Source organism: Neofelis nebulosa, chromosome 4, assembly GCF_028018385.1.
Source record: "Neofelis nebulosa isolate mNeoNeb1 chromosome 4, mNeoNeb1.pri, whole genome shotgun sequence".
Taxonomy (NCBI): Eukaryota; Metazoa; Chordata; class Mammalia; order Carnivora; family Felidae; genus Neofelis; species Neofelis nebulosa.
Genome location: NC_080785.1, coordinates 18875659 through 18896138, shown reverse-complemented (window position 1 = coordinate 18896138; position 20480 = coordinate 18875659). Strand labels below are relative to the sequence as shown.

The window sequence follows — 20480 nt, the reverse complement described above, 5'->3', positions numbered from 1 at the left end:
GATTTTTAACACTCTTACTTTAAAGATCCAGAGAGATTACTTCTCAAAAGCCACTTGTTAACAACTTGTTAATACAAATTAACCACTTGTTAATGAGAGTTGGTACCATAACATACATCACATGCCTGCAAATCCAGTGTTCGTGTATTCATTTATTTAACAACTATATATTGAGCTTCAACTGTGTGCTGGGGATAGAGCAGTGAACAAAAAATGAGACAAAAATCCTTCTCTTTCATAGCTTATATTCTAGTAGGTGGAAATAAAAAATAATGATAAGTAAAATATATGATGTGCCTAATATGTGATAAGTGCCTAATACGTGATAAGTGCCTAAGGAGGAATATAGAGTGGGAGGAGGAGAAGGAAGTTCAGGTGGTGTTATGGACTGCTTATGTCCCCACCAAATACTACACATGTTGAAACCCTAACCATCAATGTGATGGTGTTAGGAAGTGACTAAGACAAACTAAGACACTACTCTCTTAGTACCGAGTGTGGGGTGCTATTGTAACTAATACCTAAAAATGTGGAAGTGGCTTTGGAACTGGATAACTGGTAGAGTCTGGCACAGTTGTGAAGTGCATGTTAGAAAATGCTGATATTGCCATGAAGGAACTTCTCAAGATGATTCTGGTAAGGACTCAGAAAGAAAAAAAGGGGAGCTGTAGAGCAAGTTTCCCATCTTAAAGACACACAACTAATTGTGTATAGGACGTTGGTAGGAATCTGAATATTAAGGGTGATTTTCATGAGATCTCAGACAGAAACAAACGTGTTACTGACCAATAGAGAAAATTTAATCCTTAGTATAAAATGGTAAAGGATTTGGCTGTATTGCGTTTGTGTTCTATAGCATTTCATGGAAGGTAGAACTTGTGAGTGATAAAATTGGAGATTTAGCTGAAAAAGTCTCTTTGTAAAGTGTTGAAGAGGAGCTTGATTCCTCCTGACTGCTTATAGTAAAAAACAAGTAGAGAGAAATGAAGAAGGAATTGTTAAGCGAAAAGGAACCAGAAGGTGAAGATTTAAAAAATTCTCAGCCTACCCATGTTACAAAACAATAGGAACGTGTGTTCAGAAAAGAAGAGTAAGAGTGTGGGGGATCAACTGTATGATAAGGAGATTAGTGTGGGTATGAACCACAGAACTAATCAACCACCCCATTAGGAAGACTGCCAGCTTGAACTGAAGGGGTTGGAGACAGGACAGAATGAAGGAAGGCTGTCAGACTGCTTGAATTTTACAGTATGGTACCATAGATCTGTTTGTGAACATGCACTCTTCTTCAAGATAAGGGGGAAAAATGGCCTCAGAGGTAACTAAGAGATCATCAGGGCCACTACCACCTGGATTTCAACAGGATAAACAGCCTCTAACAGAGGCCATGAAGGCAAGCTGCCTCAAGCCATGACCTACATTGTGGGCAGTGCCCTAGCAGAGAGCCAGGCATTAGCAGCACTCTGCCAAGCCGTACGGGTGATGTTGCCACTCCAGTAGGTCCAGAAGGCAGTCCATTGAACCAAAGAGGATTATTCTTGAGCTTTAAGATCTTGTTGAATTTGCCTTGCTAGATTTTTCTATGTCCTTACTGGCAACCCAGCACTCCATCCTTTTCTGTTTCTCCCTTTGGGAATGTCTGTCCTATGTCTGTCCCATCACTGTATTTTGGAAACCTTTAACTTGTTGGAATGGAATGGGATGGAATGAATGTATTTTGCATGTGAGAAGGACCTGAATTTGGAGGGCTCAGGGACAGAATGCTATGTCTGTATAATTCTATCTTCCCCAAACTCATATGTTGAAATTATAATGCCCAATATGATAGTACTAGAAGGTGGGCCCTTTGGGAAGTGATTAGGTCATGGGGCAGAGCCCTCTGGATTAGTGCCTTATTAAAGAGCTCCAGAGAGATCCCTAGCCCCTTCTACCATATGAGGATACAAACGAGAAGTTGGCAGCTTAAAAGAGAGTGCTCACCTGACCATACTGGCACATTGACCTCAACCTTCCAGCCTGAAGAACTAGGAGGGATAAATTCCTGTTCTTTTTAGCCACATAGTCTGTGGTATTTTGTTATAGCATCTGAAATGGAGTAAGATGGATGTTGTATTAGTTTTCTATTGCTGAGCAACAAATTTCCCCAAGCACTTGCCCAAAACAACAGATACTTATTTTCATGCCATTTCCATGAGACAGGGACTCAGGAGTGGCTTCACTATGTGCTTCTGTCTGAGGTCTCTCAAAAGGCTGCAATGAAGGTGTTGGTCAGGTGGTCTCATCTGAAGACTTGACTGAGAAAAGATCCACTTTTAAGCTCACTTACATGATTGTTGACAAAATTCAAAAGGTGTTCTTCAAAAGCTGTTGGGCTGAAGACCTCAGTACTGCCCTTATTGGCTTTTAGCCTTTAGTATCATATCCAATAAGTCATTGCCAAATCCAGTGTTGTGAAGTTTTGTCCTGTTTTCTTCTAAGAGTGTTATCCTTTTGGGTCTTACATTTAGGTCCTTGATCTATTTTGAGTTAATTTTTGTATTTGGTATGAGGTAAAGACCCCATTCTTTTGCAAGTGGAGATACAATTTTCTGAGCACCATGTGTTGAAAAGACTGTCCTTCACCCATTGAATGGTCTTGACACCCCTGTCAAAAATCATTTGACTGTATGCAAGGATTTCTTTATTGGCTCTCTATTCTTTTTCTTTGGTCTATATGGCTATCTTTATGCCAATGCCACACTGTTTTGATTACTGTAGCTTTGTAGTAAATTTTGAAATCAAAGTATGAACCCTCCAATTTTGTTCCTTCCCCACCGCCCCTCCCCCCAGATTATTTTGCCTATTTGGGATCCTTTGAATATTAGGATGGATTTTTCTATTTCTGCAAAAAAAAAAAAAGTCATTGGGATTTTGATAGGGATTGCATTGAATCCATAGATTGCTTTGGGTAATATTGATATTTTAATAATATTAGGACTTACATTTCATGAATAAGAGATATGCTTTCATGTACTTACGTCTTCTTTAATTCCTTTCAACAATGTTTTGTAGTCACTGTAGTTTTTTTGTACAAGAAGATGAAGTTTTCTTTCACCTTCTTGGTTAACTCCTAAGTATTTTATTCTTTTTGATGTTATTGTACATGGAATTGCTTTTGTAATTTCCTTTTCAAGTTGTTCTCTAATTGTGTATAAAAATGCAGTTGATTTTTATGTGGTGACTTTGTATCTTGCTGTTTTGCTGACTTAATTTATTAGTTCAAACAGGTTTTTTGTGGACTCTTCAGAGTTTTTAAAATATAAGATCATATCATCTACAGAGATCATTTTACTTCTTTCCCATTTGGATACCTTCTATTTCATTTTTGTGCTTAGTTGCTGTGGGTATAATTTCCAGTATTGTGTTGAATAGAAGTGATGAAAACAGACATCCTTACTTGTTCCTGATCTTAAAGGAAATGCTTTCAGCATTTCACCATCAAACATGTCAGCTATAGTTTTTTTTTATTGTGTTGAGGTAGTTTCCTTCTGTGCCTTGTCTGTTGGGTTTTTTAATCATGAAAAGGTGTTGAATTTTGTCAGATGTCTTTTCTGCATCAATTGAGATGTTCATGTGAGGTCTTTTCCTTTATTATGTTGATGTGGTGTTTTACGTTCATTAGTTTCTTACGTTTGAACCATCCTTACATTCTGATCAATTCGTTATGTTGAACCATCCTTACATTCCAGGAATAAATCCTATTTGGTCATTGTGTACAATCCTTTTAATATGCTGCTGATTTTTATTTGCTAGTATTTTGTTGAGGATTTTTTGCATTAATGTTCATAAGAGATGCTGCTCTATACATTTTTTTGTTCTTGTAGTGTCTGTCTGGCTTTGGGTATCAGGATAGTGCTGGCCTCATAGAATGAGTTAGGAAGTGTTCCCTACTCTTGAGTTTTTTAGAAAGGTTTGAGAAGTACTGATGTTAGTTCTTTAAATGTTTGGTAGAATTCTCCTGTGAAGCCATCACGTCTACAGTTTGTGGTTGGGAGATTTTTTTATTGCTGATTCATTAGGTCTGTTCATATTTTCTATTTCTTTGTGATATAGTCTTGGTAGGTTTTGTGTTTCTAGGAATTTGTCCATTTTATCTATATTATCTAATTTGTTGCTATATAATTGTTAATAGTAAGTCTTAACAAGTAAGTAAGTCTTAATAAGTAAGATTTTAAAAGCTAGCTGTCTTGCAGAGTATCTTCTCTGATCACAACAGGATGAAACTGTATTATTAACTGCTTTGTTTTTCTTTAAATGTATTGGAAAACAAAAAGTGCTCTTTAAAACCATTCTACAGTGATATGCTAGCTTTTATAATTGCCTGTATTCAGATCTTTATTTCTCCCTACAGATTCAAGTTAGTTTCCAGTGTCTTTTCACCTTGTAGGACTCTCTTGAGCATTTCTTACAGGATGTGTCTAGTGGTCATGAACTCTTTCAGCTTTTGTTTATCTGGGAATGTCTTAATTTCTTCCTAACTTTTGAAGGACAATAATGCCACTTTTTAAAAGCACTTTGAATGTATTGGTTTATGGTCTTTTGGCCTCCAGTTTCTGATGAGAAATCTGCTAATAATCTTATTGAGGATTCTTCCATGTAACAATTTGCTTTTCTCTTGCTACTTTCAAGATTCTCTCTTTCTCTTAGAAAGATTAATTACAGTGTGTTTCATTGTGGGTTTTTGAGTTCATCTTACTTGGAGCTCATTGAGCTTCTTGGATGTTTACATCATATCTTTCATCACATTTGGGAAGTTTCATCAAATTTTCATCCATTATTTCTTCACTCATTGGCACTTCTGGGTTGATGGCTTCTCTGGCTCTAAAGCTGGGATATGTAAGTAAAAACAAAACACAGGAATTACTCACTATTCTTCTGTCCTCTGCTCCTGAAGTCCCTCACCAGTCTACCTTCTTCTTTCTGCTTTTTAGGGCCTCTTATGCTTGTTTTGTGTAGAATACCCAGGATTTTCAGTTATACTTAGTGGGAGGGATAGAAGAAGTACTTTATCTTCCTAGAAGTGGAAGTCTCAAGATAGCTTTATGTCCACATATATACTGTCTTTGGTGTGTTGATTAAATATTGATTTCAAGTATGATTCTTTTACTTAGCTAAAAAACAAGAAAAAACACTTGAAAACAAAGAAGGAAAGAAATTCTACCATAGCAAGTAATCAAAATACCAGAGAAGAACCAGAGGTATTCATTGACCTGGTTTTTAACAGTTTTTGAAAAATGGTTGTAAGAGAATGGCAAGTTGTTTCCTGTTACACTTTCTATCCCCAAATTTTTGCCCTGGGAAATGTTAGTGATTAAAACTTTGCTTATGTTATTTTCTGTTTATAAAAATATAAGAGAACCTTGACAGATGAGAAGTGGATTTTATTAATAGGTGCTATAAATTTCACTTTTACTTACTTTACTCTGAAAAGTATTTGAGGTATCTTACAAAGATACATCTAGGATAACTAGAAGAGATAAATTAAAATGAAGAAAAATTAAATGGCAATACAAGAGTGTAAGAATAGATGGTGCTGAGAGATTGACTTCTACCATAACAGCATGAGAAGCTCTGCAAATTCATTCACCTAACAAAAACTGGTGATATTAAAAACAAACAACACAACCATTGCCCTAAGGGCAGATAGCAAATGAAAAACATCTACTTGTGAAAATTTCCTAAAATTTGGTAAAAAGAAAACAGCAAGAGCTTTTGGCGTTTGAAGATTCCTTCCTCCCCCTCCCAGTTCAGTGTCAGTGAGACTGAATCTCCACCCCAGACCAGCACAGCCAAGAACACAGAGCCCCCTCTCTCCACTCACGCCAGCCAGAGGGCTGTCTTCCCAAAAGGGGCGGGGCATCAGTAGTTCTTATCCCGCCTCCAGCTACCTGTTGCTGGGGCTAAGTTCCGAGTGAGTGCAGCCAAGAGGTGGGGGCTCCCTTCTTCTACCCACGCTCCATTCAGGAGACAGAGATTCTGCCTGGGGTGCCACATTACCCAGAATATTTTGGCCCTAATCACCCTTACCTTAGCTTGTGAAATGGTGATATCACACTAGAGGCAAATAGAGAAGACCTGAGACTGCTGCCCTCTTTCCACGTACAGCTCAACTCCTAAAGTGGGTGTCACTGAGAGAAGAGTGCCATTGTCCCCACCCCCAGCTCCAGAGACAGGGCAGAAATTTTGCCTTTGGGGAGAATCAGACAAAAACAGTTTTTAAGAACTTTTTATTTTGAAATATGTGTAGGAACTCTGCTGCATCCTTGACTTCTCCATTGTTAACATCTTGCATGTATCATGATACTATATCGACACCATAAAACTGATGTTGATCTAGTCCACAGCGATTATTCAGATTTTATCAGGATGCACGCACTCACTTGTGTGTATTCCTCATAAATTTTTAATTCTAGTCTTTAAAGCACATTGTTATGTAATATCGCATATTTTTATATTGGTATCTGATTTCTTGTTTGTAAATTGTGCAATCTAAGCAATGTGAGTATGCTTGGGAGAGGGCCAAGATTATAAAAAAGTTTTTGGTAAACAAACTCTCTAATTGATCTCAATGTGTTAAGTCATTTGCAGAACCCAATAACCAAAGTAGATTTTGTTTGGGAGATTGTTTTTTTTATTGTTTTGTATGTAGATTTTGTCAGACACATATTTACTCTTCATAAACATCTCCACATAGTGGCTTTTCTCCTCTACCCAAGCTATATTTCAGGCAAAATATAGTAAATTCCTTTACATTAAAATATTTATGTATTTTCCCCTTGGTTGATTGGAGCTTCAAAATTGTTATGAAATCATAATCTGTATTTAATGTTGGATTTTCCAGATGGAAAACAATCATCATTTGGTTATTTGAAAAGCTGCATACATAAGTGCTCTTATAAGCTAATAGGAGTTCTTAGCCATTGATCTTGAAATTTATTTTAACAGTCTTTGGCAAAAAGAGTGAACAGTGTCATCTTATCTGAGTTTAATGCGTAAGGACAATCTAAATTCATGCTCTGAAGTATTTCTTAATTGTTTGTAAGATATCCATACATCCTGAAAACAATATTTGTAAGTTATTTTTAAAGTATTTTAGGTAACTATATTTCATACCTGGACATTCTCAATAATTGATTCAGAAGACTTAAGCAAAAACAAACAATTATAGATTACTGTGGTTAGAATTGGGAGATCATGTTCATAAGGAAGGACACTGGCCTGGTGATTTTCTATAGGATGAATGGAATAGTTTATAATGGCGTATAGCATCATTTCAACGAAGGGAAGAGGGCTAAAAATAACATGGAGTTCATCGAATCAAGTCTTACCACAAGTGAATTTCTCTAGCCTAATTTCACATCTTGTCTCTCCAAATTCTGATTATATAGTATTGCTTTTAACTTTGTGTAATTTTTTCTAGAATATTTCCTTTCTCTCTGCCTTCAGTAATCAAGTTTTTATTTTTGTACTTTCCTCTCATTTTTATGACTCTATCAATTTTTTTTTGCTGCCAATTTTATCTACGAAAAAGGGGGATTTTAGTTTTTAACTACTCCATAGTCCACTTTTCATCATGAGTTGAAATGGATAACACGTTGGCAAAAAAATATTGATGTCCTCAGGTTTTTTTTCCCCTTTCTAATGCCCGTTCAGAAAGCTCTTTATAATATCCACATACCACAGATGCAGAAACAAAAGTTTGGAAACTTTTTAAACAAAAGTTTAAAGTGTTTTCACGGTTACATGATTTGTAGACTATTCAAGATTAGCTGTTACAATTCTATAGTGTTTTGTGTCTCATTTAGTGTACCTGGTCATTCTTGGCAACTCCTTTTTCAAGGTAGAAAACAATATGTGTATGCTCTTCCTTACTATGGAATTCTACAAAATATTTTTCGTCTTTTTTATATAAGCACAGTTTTGTAATCAATTATACATTTTCATACGATTTTATATATTTTCACTCATTTCATATTATCTTCCTACATCTTTATTTTTATTTAAATAAGTGAGACTATAACCATCCATTTTTTGTCTCTCATTGTAAATAAATTCTTATGAAGTGAAAAAGATTTTTAACTCCCTTTAGTGCCAAAATAACCATATCAATATTTTCTTCTACTCATTGTTGCAGGAGAAAAGTAGTGTTATGAAAGGTATTAGAAGGCTCTGTTTTAAGAGGTATTTTTGTCCATTCTAAACCTATGAGGATAAAATGAGAAATGTTGAAAACTACAATACCAAAGATGATACAGGAAATATACTTCCTTTTCATGTTTATAATATATTGTTTTCCTTCTGGTTCTGTGTTCCATTAGGTTTGTGATAAAGGACATTTAGTGCAAAGACACAAACAATCAAATTCTGATGTGAAAGGTAATGTTCTGCTTGTACTCTCTCTAGCCAATTAATGCATTTATTCAACACTTTTGTGCCACAGCTTTGAGGTTACCACTGTGCTTGGTGCTAGGGACATTAAGTAGTATACTATTACCATTTCTTACCCCCAGGAGCTCATCTTTAATAGGGGGAGAAAAACAAGTAAATAAATGAAGTGCAGTGTTACAGGTGTAATGCCAGTAGTCTAGACAGGGCTCCAAGAAAGCGCAAAGAACAGAAGGTTGGAGTGAGTGGGCCATGTACTTGAGGGATCTCTCTGATATGAGAGATTTTTCCCCAAAGAGAATATAGGGATTTTGTTTTAAAAACCATCTTGTTCCTCTCATTTCATAATTTAATAGAGGATGATCCCAGGAGGGAAATAAAATTATGGACCATTTACTTTTACTAGAATCTGCTAAGTTGGATACGAATTTGACTCTATTTGAGATGACCTAATTAAAAAAATAATAATAATATATATATACACACACACACACACACACACACACATACATGTGTATATATATCCATTTAGTTTATGATCTAGCAAGCTAACTGGAAATAGAAATGGAAATAAGAACCACACCAAGGAAAGGGGAAAATTCTATTATAACTAATGTGGTTAATTGATTTGAACTTTAACTACTCTTTCTCATAGTGATCATCCAAGCAAATCACTTTTTTTAAAAATTTTTTTTTAATCTTTGTTTTTGAGAGAGAGAGAGAGAGAGTGTGTGTGAATGGGGGAGAGGGGCACAAGAGGGGGAGACACAGAATCCGAAGGAGGCTCCAGGCTCTAAGCTGTCAGCACAGAGCCAAACGCGGGGCTCGAACTCACGAACAATGAGATCATGACCTGAGCTGAAGTCGGATGCCCAACCAACTGCGCCACCCAGACGCCCCCCCCAAGCAAATCACTTTTTATATATAATGTATTCCTCTGTTGAAAATTTAATATCAAAAATTAGAACTGAAAAGCACACTTTAGAATACTTTAGATCTTTTTCTACATCTGTGCACATACTATTAATCACAGAATGTTCATGTTGTTTTGCAATCTACATTTTCATTTAAAATTCAAGTATATTATAAACTTCTTTACATGTTACTAAGTGGTGGCAAAGTATTCCATTGTATCTGTTAAACACTTTTGCTTACATTTTTTTCTGTTACAAACAATAACAAAGACCTTAAAACTCTATATTTGTGTATATTCTTATTTATTTATACTAGATTCCTAGAAAGGAATTGCTGACCTAAAGAGTATGGACATTTTTTTATACTTTAACAATAAAAAGCAAAAATGTAACAAAAATTCATAATATTTGAGAACTGTGCTAATTGAGCTAAGCTATTCACATTATCTTCTAGCCTTTGTTTAGAAAAAGATAAAAAATATGAAGTGTAAAAGACTCAAATTATTTTCATGCTACAAATGATCTTTTATCATCTTTTCTAGCTACAAACCCTGATGTATCAGATGACTGTATATTTGATTATTTCAGAAGACCATTCCCTAATCAAGGTTTAGGTGAGTAAGATAGGAATAGAGGCAGTAATGAATCTACATGTGAGCTTTTTAACCATGTGTGCCTGATCAAAATCTACATGTAAATAACTAGCTTATCTTCAAAATGGATAGCCAAGAAGCAATTCGCCTTCCCAGAAATTATGACCTCAAATTTTTATTTTTCTCTCAAGCCCAAGAAATTTGTAAGGGAAGCCAGTAGAAATTCATTATATGTCAATTTGATTCCTTGTAATTTTATCTGTTCAAAAAACAAAAAGAATATTCATCTCATTATCTAATCTCTTCATTCCCATCACATTGAATCCTAAAGAGAGAAACCTTGAGAGTCCTCTAGTCGTACCTATTCATTACAGTATCCAGCCTCATCCAACCTTTGAGTGAAGACACTTGGTGACAAGTAGTTTACCCAATTGTACAGTTCATTCTGTTGCCTGAGAGCTATAGCATTGAGAACATCCTTTTTCTGTTAAGCTAAAAACATGTGTCTGTATAAATTTCATCCACCTCTTTAATTACACAAAACGAAGAGTGAAGTAACCTTAAAGGTAAATATTTCTGATTTTCCCTGATTCTCCTTGAAAAATGCAATGTCTCTTCCACATAGTAGATGTTAAGTATTTTTTTTAAGCAATCATTTATTTCCTTGAAACTTTCCTTCCATTTCTTTCAGCCGTCCATAATACAGCATGATTCAAGTCCTTTACCACATGTTTTTCTTTCCTGTCACTCTGTCACTGTTCAAGCTTGATTGAAACTGAACACAGCACTGTAGACGCCAGTTAATGAGTGTACAACAAATCATCACTTTCATTTGCTTCTTTCTACACCTTAGATTCCCATTAATGCAGTCTAAGGTTGCATCTGTTCTTTTGGAAACTAGCCTAAAACATTGATAAATTGCATTTATATACACTCAAACGTATAAAGTTTGCTGCTGCTCAGTGTTGTCTCCTCCATTTTCTACTTCTTCAGTTGGCATTTTGATTCAATGTTTATTGAACCAAATTTATTTCTTTATTGGGTCTTAAATTTATTCCTGTTAAATTAAATCATCTTAGATTTAGCCTTTCATGAACTCTCGATCTTAAGTGTGTCATGTCATTGTACTTGCTATATATATATGTGTGTGCGTATACAGATGGACATATCTCTATATACATTTGACCTCTTGTCAGAGCTTTAAACTCTTGTATTTAACTCTCTCCTAAACATCTCCACAGAGATGTCCCACATATCCAAATTCAAATTCATCTAATTCCACACTAAATGCTTTTCCTCCTGTATTCTCTGTAACCTTGGTCACAGTATTAGATACAGAACCACCCGTTTTAACCTAGAAACATGACGGTCTTTTTTTTTCCTTTCATTTCCATCCCTCGGATCCAGCCACTGAATCCAACTGATTTTACCTCATGATCTCTGTATCTCCTATTATGTCATCATTCTTTTCACTCATCACCTGTTTACAAAGAGATTTCTAATTGGCTTTCTTGCCACCAGTATTGTCATCCTAATTCCGTCTTTCTTACTACCATAAAAGTGATCAAAAACACCAATCAGATTATGTAAAACTAGTATGTAAAGCCTTTCAGTAATACCAGTTTCCTAATAGTGGTTGAAGTTGGCACAGTCCTAAGACTTAAAATTTTTTTTTTTTTTTTTTTTTTTTTTTGAGACAGAGAGAGACAGAGCATGAATGGGGGAGGGTCACAGAGAGAGGGAGGGAGACACAGAATCCGAAGCAGGCTCCAGGCTCTGAGCTGTCAGCACAGAGCCCGACGCAGGGCTCAAACTCACAGACTGTGAGATCATGACCTGAGCCGAAGTCGGATGCCCAACCGACTGAGCCACCCAGGTGCCCCTAGGCTTTCTCTTTTTAATTTTTTTAAAGTGTATCCATTTATTTTGAGAGAGAGAGAGAGAACACAATTCGGGGAGGGGCAGCAAGAGAGAATCCCAAGCAGGCTCCGCACTGTCAGTGCAGAGCCCTATGTAGGGCTTGAACTCACAAACTGTGAGATCATGACCTGAGCCAAAGTCAGACGCTCCACTGCCTACACCATCGAGGCACCCATTTTTTTTTAACTTTTAATTTCAAAATAATTTCAAGAATAGTATGAAGAACTATATCTACCTAACTATATTTCCCCAACCCATTTTTTGTAGACATGTTTATTCCTAAACAATTTCAATACATATTTTCCAAGAACAAGAACAGTGTCTTACATTAAAATCAAGAAATTCAATTTTGATACAATACTATTTTATATACTACAGTTAAATTTTGCCAAATGTAGCAGTAACATCCTTTAGAGCAAAAATTCTCCCTGATTCAGGATCACAAATTGCATTTAAAGGTCACATACCTTTATTCTCTTTCAGTTTGGAACAGCCACTCAGCTTTTCTTTCTCATTCATAGCCCTGGCATTTTTGAAGATCATGGGCCAGTTGTCTTATAGAATGTTTGGCTTTAAAATTTTAATGTACATGAGAATTACCTGGGGAGCTTATGGAAACCCCAGCTTCTGATTCTGAGCTGGTCTTTGTTGTCAGCCCCTGAATCTACATTTTTTATAAGGCACTTCAGATAATTCTGATGTTGGCAATTAGCAGACCATACATTGCGACTCACCACTTAGGAGACTATAAATGAGAGATGGCAAAAGGCCAAATAGTTAGGACCTAGCCCATCCAACCCTTACTCATCCTGACTAGCTTTCTTTCTTTTGATAATGTTGTTAGTTCAAAAGAAAAAGATTTTTTTTTAAATTTTTTTACATTGATTTATTTTTGAGAAACAGAGTGAGACAAAGCGTGAGCAGGGGAGGGGCAGAGAGAGAAGGAGACAGAGAATCTGAAGCAGGCTCCAGGCTCTGAGCATGTGGTTAGCACAGAGCCTAATGTGGGGCTCGAACTCACAAACTGTGAGGTCATGACCTGAGCCGAAGTCAGACGCTCAACCGACTGAGCCACCCAGGCGCCCCAAGAAAAAGATTTTCTGACAACCACTAGCTACCGCACAGAAACCAGATTCTATAACATAATGTACAAGAACTGCAACGAACTGGCTCCTGACTACCCCTCCAGTTTTACCCCTTGCCATTCTCTGCCTTTTACTTTAGACTTCAGCAAAGATAATCTTCTTGTAACCTCAAAATCAGTCTTACCTTTTTGCCTTTCCTCATGCCATCTCCTGTGCTTGAAACTTAATTCTCCTTCTCTTCAACTACATTAGCTACTCATCACTTAAGGAGTAAGTATCAAATTTTAGCAAGACTCATATACAGTTTATTACAATAAGAGTTAGATAAAGTCATAATGATTTGCACAAATTGCTCAGATTGTTCAGAAAAGAGGATCAGATCCAGACTAGAAATCTCAGGGCATATTTTTTTGAAGAAATTGATACTTAAATTATGATGCAGTCTTAAGTGACAAGTTAGACATTTAGCAAGAACAGAGAGTACCTTCCTTGAATTCTTAAAAAAAAAAAAAAAACTGTTGTCAGTGGTTTTGTGATCTTATGTCTGGGACTGGAAATAACCCATTCAAAGCCTTTTGACTTCTGTCATCTCTTACCAATATTTAGTCTCCTCTTTCTAGAGAAAAGAAAACTCTATTTGATAGAAAAGACAGAAGCAACTTAAGAGCTGAGGGATTCTGCTCTTTGTCATCACTCAGGATGATTATCATTAAAATAATCCCAGCAGATCAGATTTAAAAATTGTGATAGATTTTCATTCTGAATATAGCTAAGCAAAATTTACATCTTTTTTATAAGTTTTTTGAAGTTTACTTATTTTGAGAGAGAGAGAAAGTGAGCAGGGGAGAGGCAGAGAGAGAGGGATAGAGAAAGAGAATCCAAAGCAGGCTCCACGCTGTCAGCGCAGAGCCCAACGCAGGGCTCAAACCCATGAACCGTGAGATCATGACCTGAACCGAAATCAGGAGTCAGAGGCTAAATTGATTGAGCCACCCAGGCACCCAGATTAAAATTTACATCTTGTTGTCAATATTTATTTATATCTTTTTTTTAAATATTTTTTTATGTTATTTTTTATTTTTTAAAATTTGCATCCAAATTAGTCAGCATATAGTGAAACAAAGATTTCAGGAGTAGATTCCTTAGTGCCCCTTACCCATTTAGCCCATCCCCCCTCCCACAACCTCTCCAGCAACCCTTAGTTTATTCTCCATATTTTTGAGTCTCTTCTGTTTTGTCCCCCTCCCTGTTTTTATATTATTTTTGTTTCTCTTCCTTTATGTTCATCTGTTTTGTCTCTTCAAGTCCTCATATGAGTGAAGGCATATGATTTTTGTCTTTCTCTAATTTCACTTAGCATAATACCCTCCAGTTCCATCCATGTAGTTGCAAATGGCAAGATTTCATTCTTTTTGATTGCAAGTAATACTCCATTGTATATATATATATACCACATCTTATTTATCCATTCATCCATCGATGGACATTTGGGCTCTTTCCATGCCTTGGCTATTGTTGATAGTGCTGCTATAAACATGGGGGTGCATGTGTCCCTTCAAAACAGCACACCTAATCCTGTGGATAAATGCTTAGTAGAGCAATTACTGGGTCATAGGGTAGTTCTATTGTTAGTTTTTTGAGGAACCTCCATACTGTTTTCCAGAGTGGCTGCACCAGCTTGCATTCCCACCAACAATGCAAAAGAGATTCTCTTTCTCCGCGTCCTCACCAACATCTATTGTTGCCTGAGTTGTTAAAGTTAGCCGTTCTGACAGGGGTGAGGTGGTATCTCATTGTGGTTTTGATTTGTATTTCCCTGATGATGAATGATGTTGAGCATTTTTTCATGGGTCGGTTGGCCATCTGGTTGTCTTTCTTGGAGAAGTGTCTATTCATGTCTTTTGCCCATTTCTTCACTGGATTATTTTTTTGGGTGTTGAGTTTGATAAGTTCCTTATAGATTTTACATTTATCTGATATGTCCTTTGCAAATATCTTCTCTCATTTTAGTTTTGCTGATTGTTTCCTTTGCTGTACAAGAAGCTTTTTATTTTGATGAGATCCCAGTAGTTCATTTTTGCTTTTGTTTCCCTTGCCTCCGGAGATGTGTTGAGTAAGAAGTTGCTGCAGCCAAGATCAAAGAGGTTTTTGCCTGCTTTCTCCTCAAGGATTTTGATGGCTTCCTGTCTTACATTTAGGTCTTTCATCCATTTTGAATTTATTTTTGTATATGGTGTAAGAAAGTGGTCCAGGTTCATTCTTCTGCATGTCGCTGTCCCAGCACCACTTGCTGAAGAGACTATCTTTATTCCATTGGATGTTCTTTCCTGCTTTGTCAAAGATGAGTTGGCCATACGTTTGTGGGTCCATTTCTGGGTTCTCTATTCTGTTCCACTGATCTGAATGTTTATTCTTGTGCCAAATATTTATTCATATCTTAACTCACTTGATATTTTAACCTTCCTAACAGTATTCCTCTATGTCTCAGACACTCTCTTATAATCAGTCTTTGGTAAAAAATCTCCTTTCCATCTTTGTTCATGTTTTTTTAAGGATCTGATGGCTATCTGCTTCCCAGAAGTGTCAAGTTATACTAGTCAAAGATTGTACTAGATACTAGGATACAATGGGAAATATAGTCTGTTCTCAAGAAGCAGAAAGTGACAAACAGGTAAAGAGACAGCAGAAATATAATGGAATAAATGCTACTTGCTGCGTTACAGGATTACATAGGAGTTGTTTGAGGACAGGGGTGTATGAGACAAAGTTTCTCAAGAAGGCAATTGTTAGGATTCCAGGGGCCAAATATATAATCATTTTTCTTTACCAAGATCTGAATCTATTAAGAATTAAGACAAAATACTAGCAAATTGAATCCCACAACATATTAAAAGGATTATGCACGATGACCAAATAGAATTTATCCCAGAAAGGCAAGATTGTTTTAACATATGAAAATAATGTAGACTTCCAGGGAAGATAGTGGAGTAGGAGGACCCTCTGATCACCTCATCTCATGGATATAACTAGGTAACACCCACATCAGTGTAAATAACCTAGAAAACAACCCAAAGATTCGCAGAACAGACGCTCCATAGCTAAGTGTAGAGAAGAGGACATATCAAAGAGGATAGGAAAGGCAGAGACAAGGTCAGGAGCTAAATAGACAGGTGGGACTGTGCTGTAGGGAGGAATGCCATGAATGTGGAAAGGAGAGAGTACCAGACCCTCACACCAAGCACCCCAGGCCTGGAGAAGCTGCAAAAAAACAAGAGGGGCATAATTTTGCAAGTTCTTATAATCAGCAGAGCTTAATACCTGGAACTTTAAAAATCAGTTGACTCCACTCTGGCAGAGCCAGGAGGGCAATAGGAAACTCAGTCCACACCCTGAAAGAGACAGCACAAGAGCCTCACTGAGATACAGCATAAAAGTAGCAGTTTGAAAAACGCATGGGGTATACGGGAGGGAGATTTATTTATTCATCTCAGAGCATGTGCTAGAGGGGCAGAGATCTTTGGGAGACTTCTCCGAGAATAAAAGAGTTGGTGGGTGCCATTTCCTTTCCCCACCTCCCAGCCTAGACACATGAACACCTGTGGGAAACAGTATAGTGCCAACACTCACTACAGAACTTGCTAATGGTGTGCACCACCCCCACATCCTCCTCCAAACACAGCCCTCTAACCGGACATTAGCTCTAGATTGTCTCCCACAGCAGACCTGCACAAACCTTGCTAATACCACATGAACTGCCCCTGCATTCTCCTCCAATACAGTATTGACAGGAACCCACCTAAAGCAGTGCTACCGGCCTGAAAGGATACATGCAGTCATGACAGAGACCAGCACCACTCCAAAGTGACCCCTACCCAGGGGAGACTGGAAAATAAGCACATACACCAGTCCAACTGCGGCCCTAGCCATGGGCTGGGGGCAGACGTGTAGTCTAACAACAAGGGCCCATCCACCAGCCAAAGCTTCTCAGAGGACAACACAGAGAAAATGCCCAGCAGTTTGGTACTACAGTATCTCTGGCAGTTGCCTTGTCTGACTCCAACTCAAGCCCAAGGCAGCCTCGACTGGCACACCGGAAACACGGGGACGAAACTCTACCCACAACAGGCAAAGAGAGCCAAAGCAGATGACTAGACTGGAGGCAGAAGTGGCTCAACCACAACAGTAGGGTGCACAAATAGATACCCCTCAAGCACCAGGTTCTGGTGAACGAGGGACACTGCACTGTAGGGCACTACAGAGCCCCTTCTTCATAGGCCACTACTTTTAAGAGCAGGAGATGCAGCTGACTCCTAACACGTAGAAATAGGCTCAGAGAAATATGTTCCAAATGAAAGCACAGGGCAAAATCACAGCAAGAGAGCTAAACAAAATGGAGGTAAGTAAATGCCTGATAGAGAACTTAAAGTAACGGTCACAAAGATACTCACTGGGCTTGTGAAAAACATGGAGGGACCTCAGTGATACCCTCAACAAAGAGATGGAAAACCAACCAGAGATGAAGAACTCAGCTGAAATTAAAAATACACTAGTTGGAATAAATAGACTAGAGGAAGCAGAAGAATGGATCAGAGACCTGCAGAACAGAATAATGGAAAGCAATCAAGCTGAACAAGAGAGAGAAACATAATCGAAATTGAAATTAGACTAAAAGAACTCAATGACACCATCAAGGATGATAACATTTACATTAATACGGAATCCCAAAAGGAGAAGAGAGAGAAATGGGAACAGAAAATGTATTTGAAGAAATAGCTGAAAAGTTCCTGAATCTGGGGAAGGAAACAGAAATCCAGGTACAGGAGGCACAAAAGACCCCAACAAAATCAACCCAAGGAGGTCCACACCAAGATATATAGTAATTAAAATGGCAAAAAGTAATGATAACAAGAGAATTTTAAAAGCAACAAGAGAAAAGAAAACAGTTACATACAAAGGAAGCCCCATAAGGTTATCAACTGATTTTTCAGCAGACACTTTGAAGGCCAGAAGAGAGCAGCATAATATATTCAAGTGCTGAAAGATAAAAATAATATTCTAGCAGTCAGTTATACTTTACCCAGCAAGGCTATCATCCATAATGGAGAGATAAAGAGTTTCCCAGACAAATAAAAGTTAAACGAATACATGACCACAAAACCAGCCTTGAAGAGATATTAAAAGGGAGTCTTTGAGGGGAAGGAAAGACCATAAAGCAGGCGTGAGAAAAGTAGGAAATACAAAAGCAATAAAATTAAGTATATAAAAGTTAGTCAAGGACTTCACTAAATAAATGTAAAATATGATACCATATGTCTAAAATGGGGGGAGAGGAGTAAAGAATGGGTTCAAAATTAAGCAACCATCAATTTAATATAGGCTGTTATATACATAAGATTTACATACAAAACTAATGGTAACCACAAATAAAAAATCAGTAAGAGATAGGCAAAAAAAAAAAAAAAAAAAAAAAAAGAAAGAAAACAGAATCCAGGTATATTACTAAAGAAAGCTAGCAAACCATCAGGGAAGAGAACAAGAGAAGAAAGGAACAAAGAACTACAGAATCAACCATAAAACAAGTAACAAAATAGCATCAATTATTACTTTGAATGTAAATGCTCCAAGGGTAAAAGAATGGATGAAAAAGCAAGGCCCATCTGTATGCTGCCTACAAGAGACTTGTTTCAGACCTAAAGACACATGCACATTGAAAGTGAAGGAATGAGAAAACATTTATCATGTAAATTTAAGTGAAGAAAGCTGAGATAGCAATACATATATCAGAAGAAAATAGACTTTAAAACAAAGATTGTAACAAGAGTCAAAGAAGGACACTATGTAATCATCAAAGGGAAAATCCAGCAAGAAGATATAACAACTATGGGTATTTAGCACCTAAATACATAAAGCTGCTGGTAACAAAGTAATAAATAGTAATACAATAATAGTAGGGGACCTGAACACCCAATTTATATCAGTGGTAGATCATCCAAACAGAAAATCAACAAAAACACAGTGGCTTTGAATGACACATTGGCCCAGATGGATCTAACAGATATATTCAGAACATCCCATTCTAAAACAACAGAATACATGTTCTTTTGAGTGTACGTGGAACATTCTCCAAAATAGATCACATATTGGGCCACAAAACAAATCTCAACAAATTAAAAAGATTAAAGTCATACCGTGCATTTTTTCCAACCACAATGCTATGAAACTAGAAAGCACCCTCAAGAAAAAAATCTGGAAAGAACACAAATACATGGAACTTAAATAACATGCTACTAAACAATGAATGGGTCAGCCAAGAAATCAAAAAGGAAATCAAAAAAATATATGGATACAGGGGCATCTGAATGGCTTGGTCGGTTAAACATCCAGTCCTTGATTTCAGATCAGGTTGTGGGGTCGAGCCCTGCATCAGACTTCATGCTACGCAGGAAGCCTGCTTGGGATTCTCTCTCTCTGCCTCTGCCCCTCTCCCAGCCTGCTCACTCACTCTCCCTCTCTAAAATTAAAAAAAAAAAATTTCTAATTATATGGAGATAAATGAATATGAAAACACAATTTTCCAAAATTTTTGGGATTCAGCAAAAGCTGTTGTAAGAGAGAAGTTTATAGCAATATAGGCCTACCTCAAGAAGCAAGAAAAATCTCACATAAATAATCTAACCTTACATCTAAAGGAACTAGAAAGAATAACAAAACCAAACCCAAAACCAGTAGAAGGAAAGATTAATAATAAACATTAGAGAAGAAATAGAATCTAACATAACAGAATAGATCAGTGTAACCAGGAGCTGGTTCTTTGAGATCAACAAAATTGAGAATACTTTAGCCAGTATTTTCATCAAAAGAGAGAGAGAGGACTCAAACAAAATCAGAAATGAAAGAGGAGAAATAACAACTTATACTTCAGAAATACAAAGCATTATAAGACAATATAATGAAAAATTATATGCCCACCAATTGAACAACCTAGAAGAGATACATCAATTCCTAGAAACCTATAACTTCCCAAAACTGAATCGGGAAGAAATAGAAAATTTGAACAGATTGATTATAAGCAGTGAAATTGAATCAGTAATCAAAAGACTCCCAACAAATTCCAGGACCAGATGGTTTCACAGGTAAATTCTACCAAACATTTAAAGAAGAGTTAGTACTGACTCATCTCAAACTATTCCAAAAAAAAAAAAAAAAAAAATAGAAAGGAAGGAAAGCTTCCAAATGCGTTCTATGCAGCCAGTGTTAAACTGATACCAAAACCAAGTAAATGCACTACAAAAGAAGAGAATTCCAGGCCAATATGTCTAATAAACACACATGCAGAAATCCTCGATAAAATACTGGCAAGCCAAATCCAACAATACATTTAAAAAATCATTCACCACAGTCAAGTGAGATTTATTCATGGAATGCAAGGGTGGTTCAGTTTTCACAGATTAATCAATGTGATACATAAATAAGAGAAAGGATAAAAACTATATGATCATTTCAATAGATGCAGAAATATCATTTGACAAAGCACAATATCCATT

General features: G+C 36.8%; 1 protein-coding gene across 10 annotated transcripts in view; it reads left to right on the top strand.

Moving 5' to 3' along the window:
* Window positions 1-20480, top strand: part of AGBL3 (AGBL carboxypeptidase 3) — a 73020-nt gene that overhangs the window by 34121 nt on the left and 18419 nt on the right. For 8 of the 10 annotated variants that reach the window (XM_058724200.1, XM_058724205.1, XM_058724197.1 and 5 more), the window contains 3 exons: window positions 5151-5237; window positions 8358-8415; window positions 9881-9952. In XM_058724200.1, the coding sequence (XP_058580183.1) occupies window positions 5151-5237; window positions 8358-8415; window positions 9881-9952 (217 nt within the window). The remainder of the gene's footprint in view (window positions 1-5150; window positions 5238-8357; window positions 8416-9880; window positions 9953-20480) is intronic. The other 2 variants (XM_058724203.1, XM_058724202.1) reach the window with 1 other exon arrangement.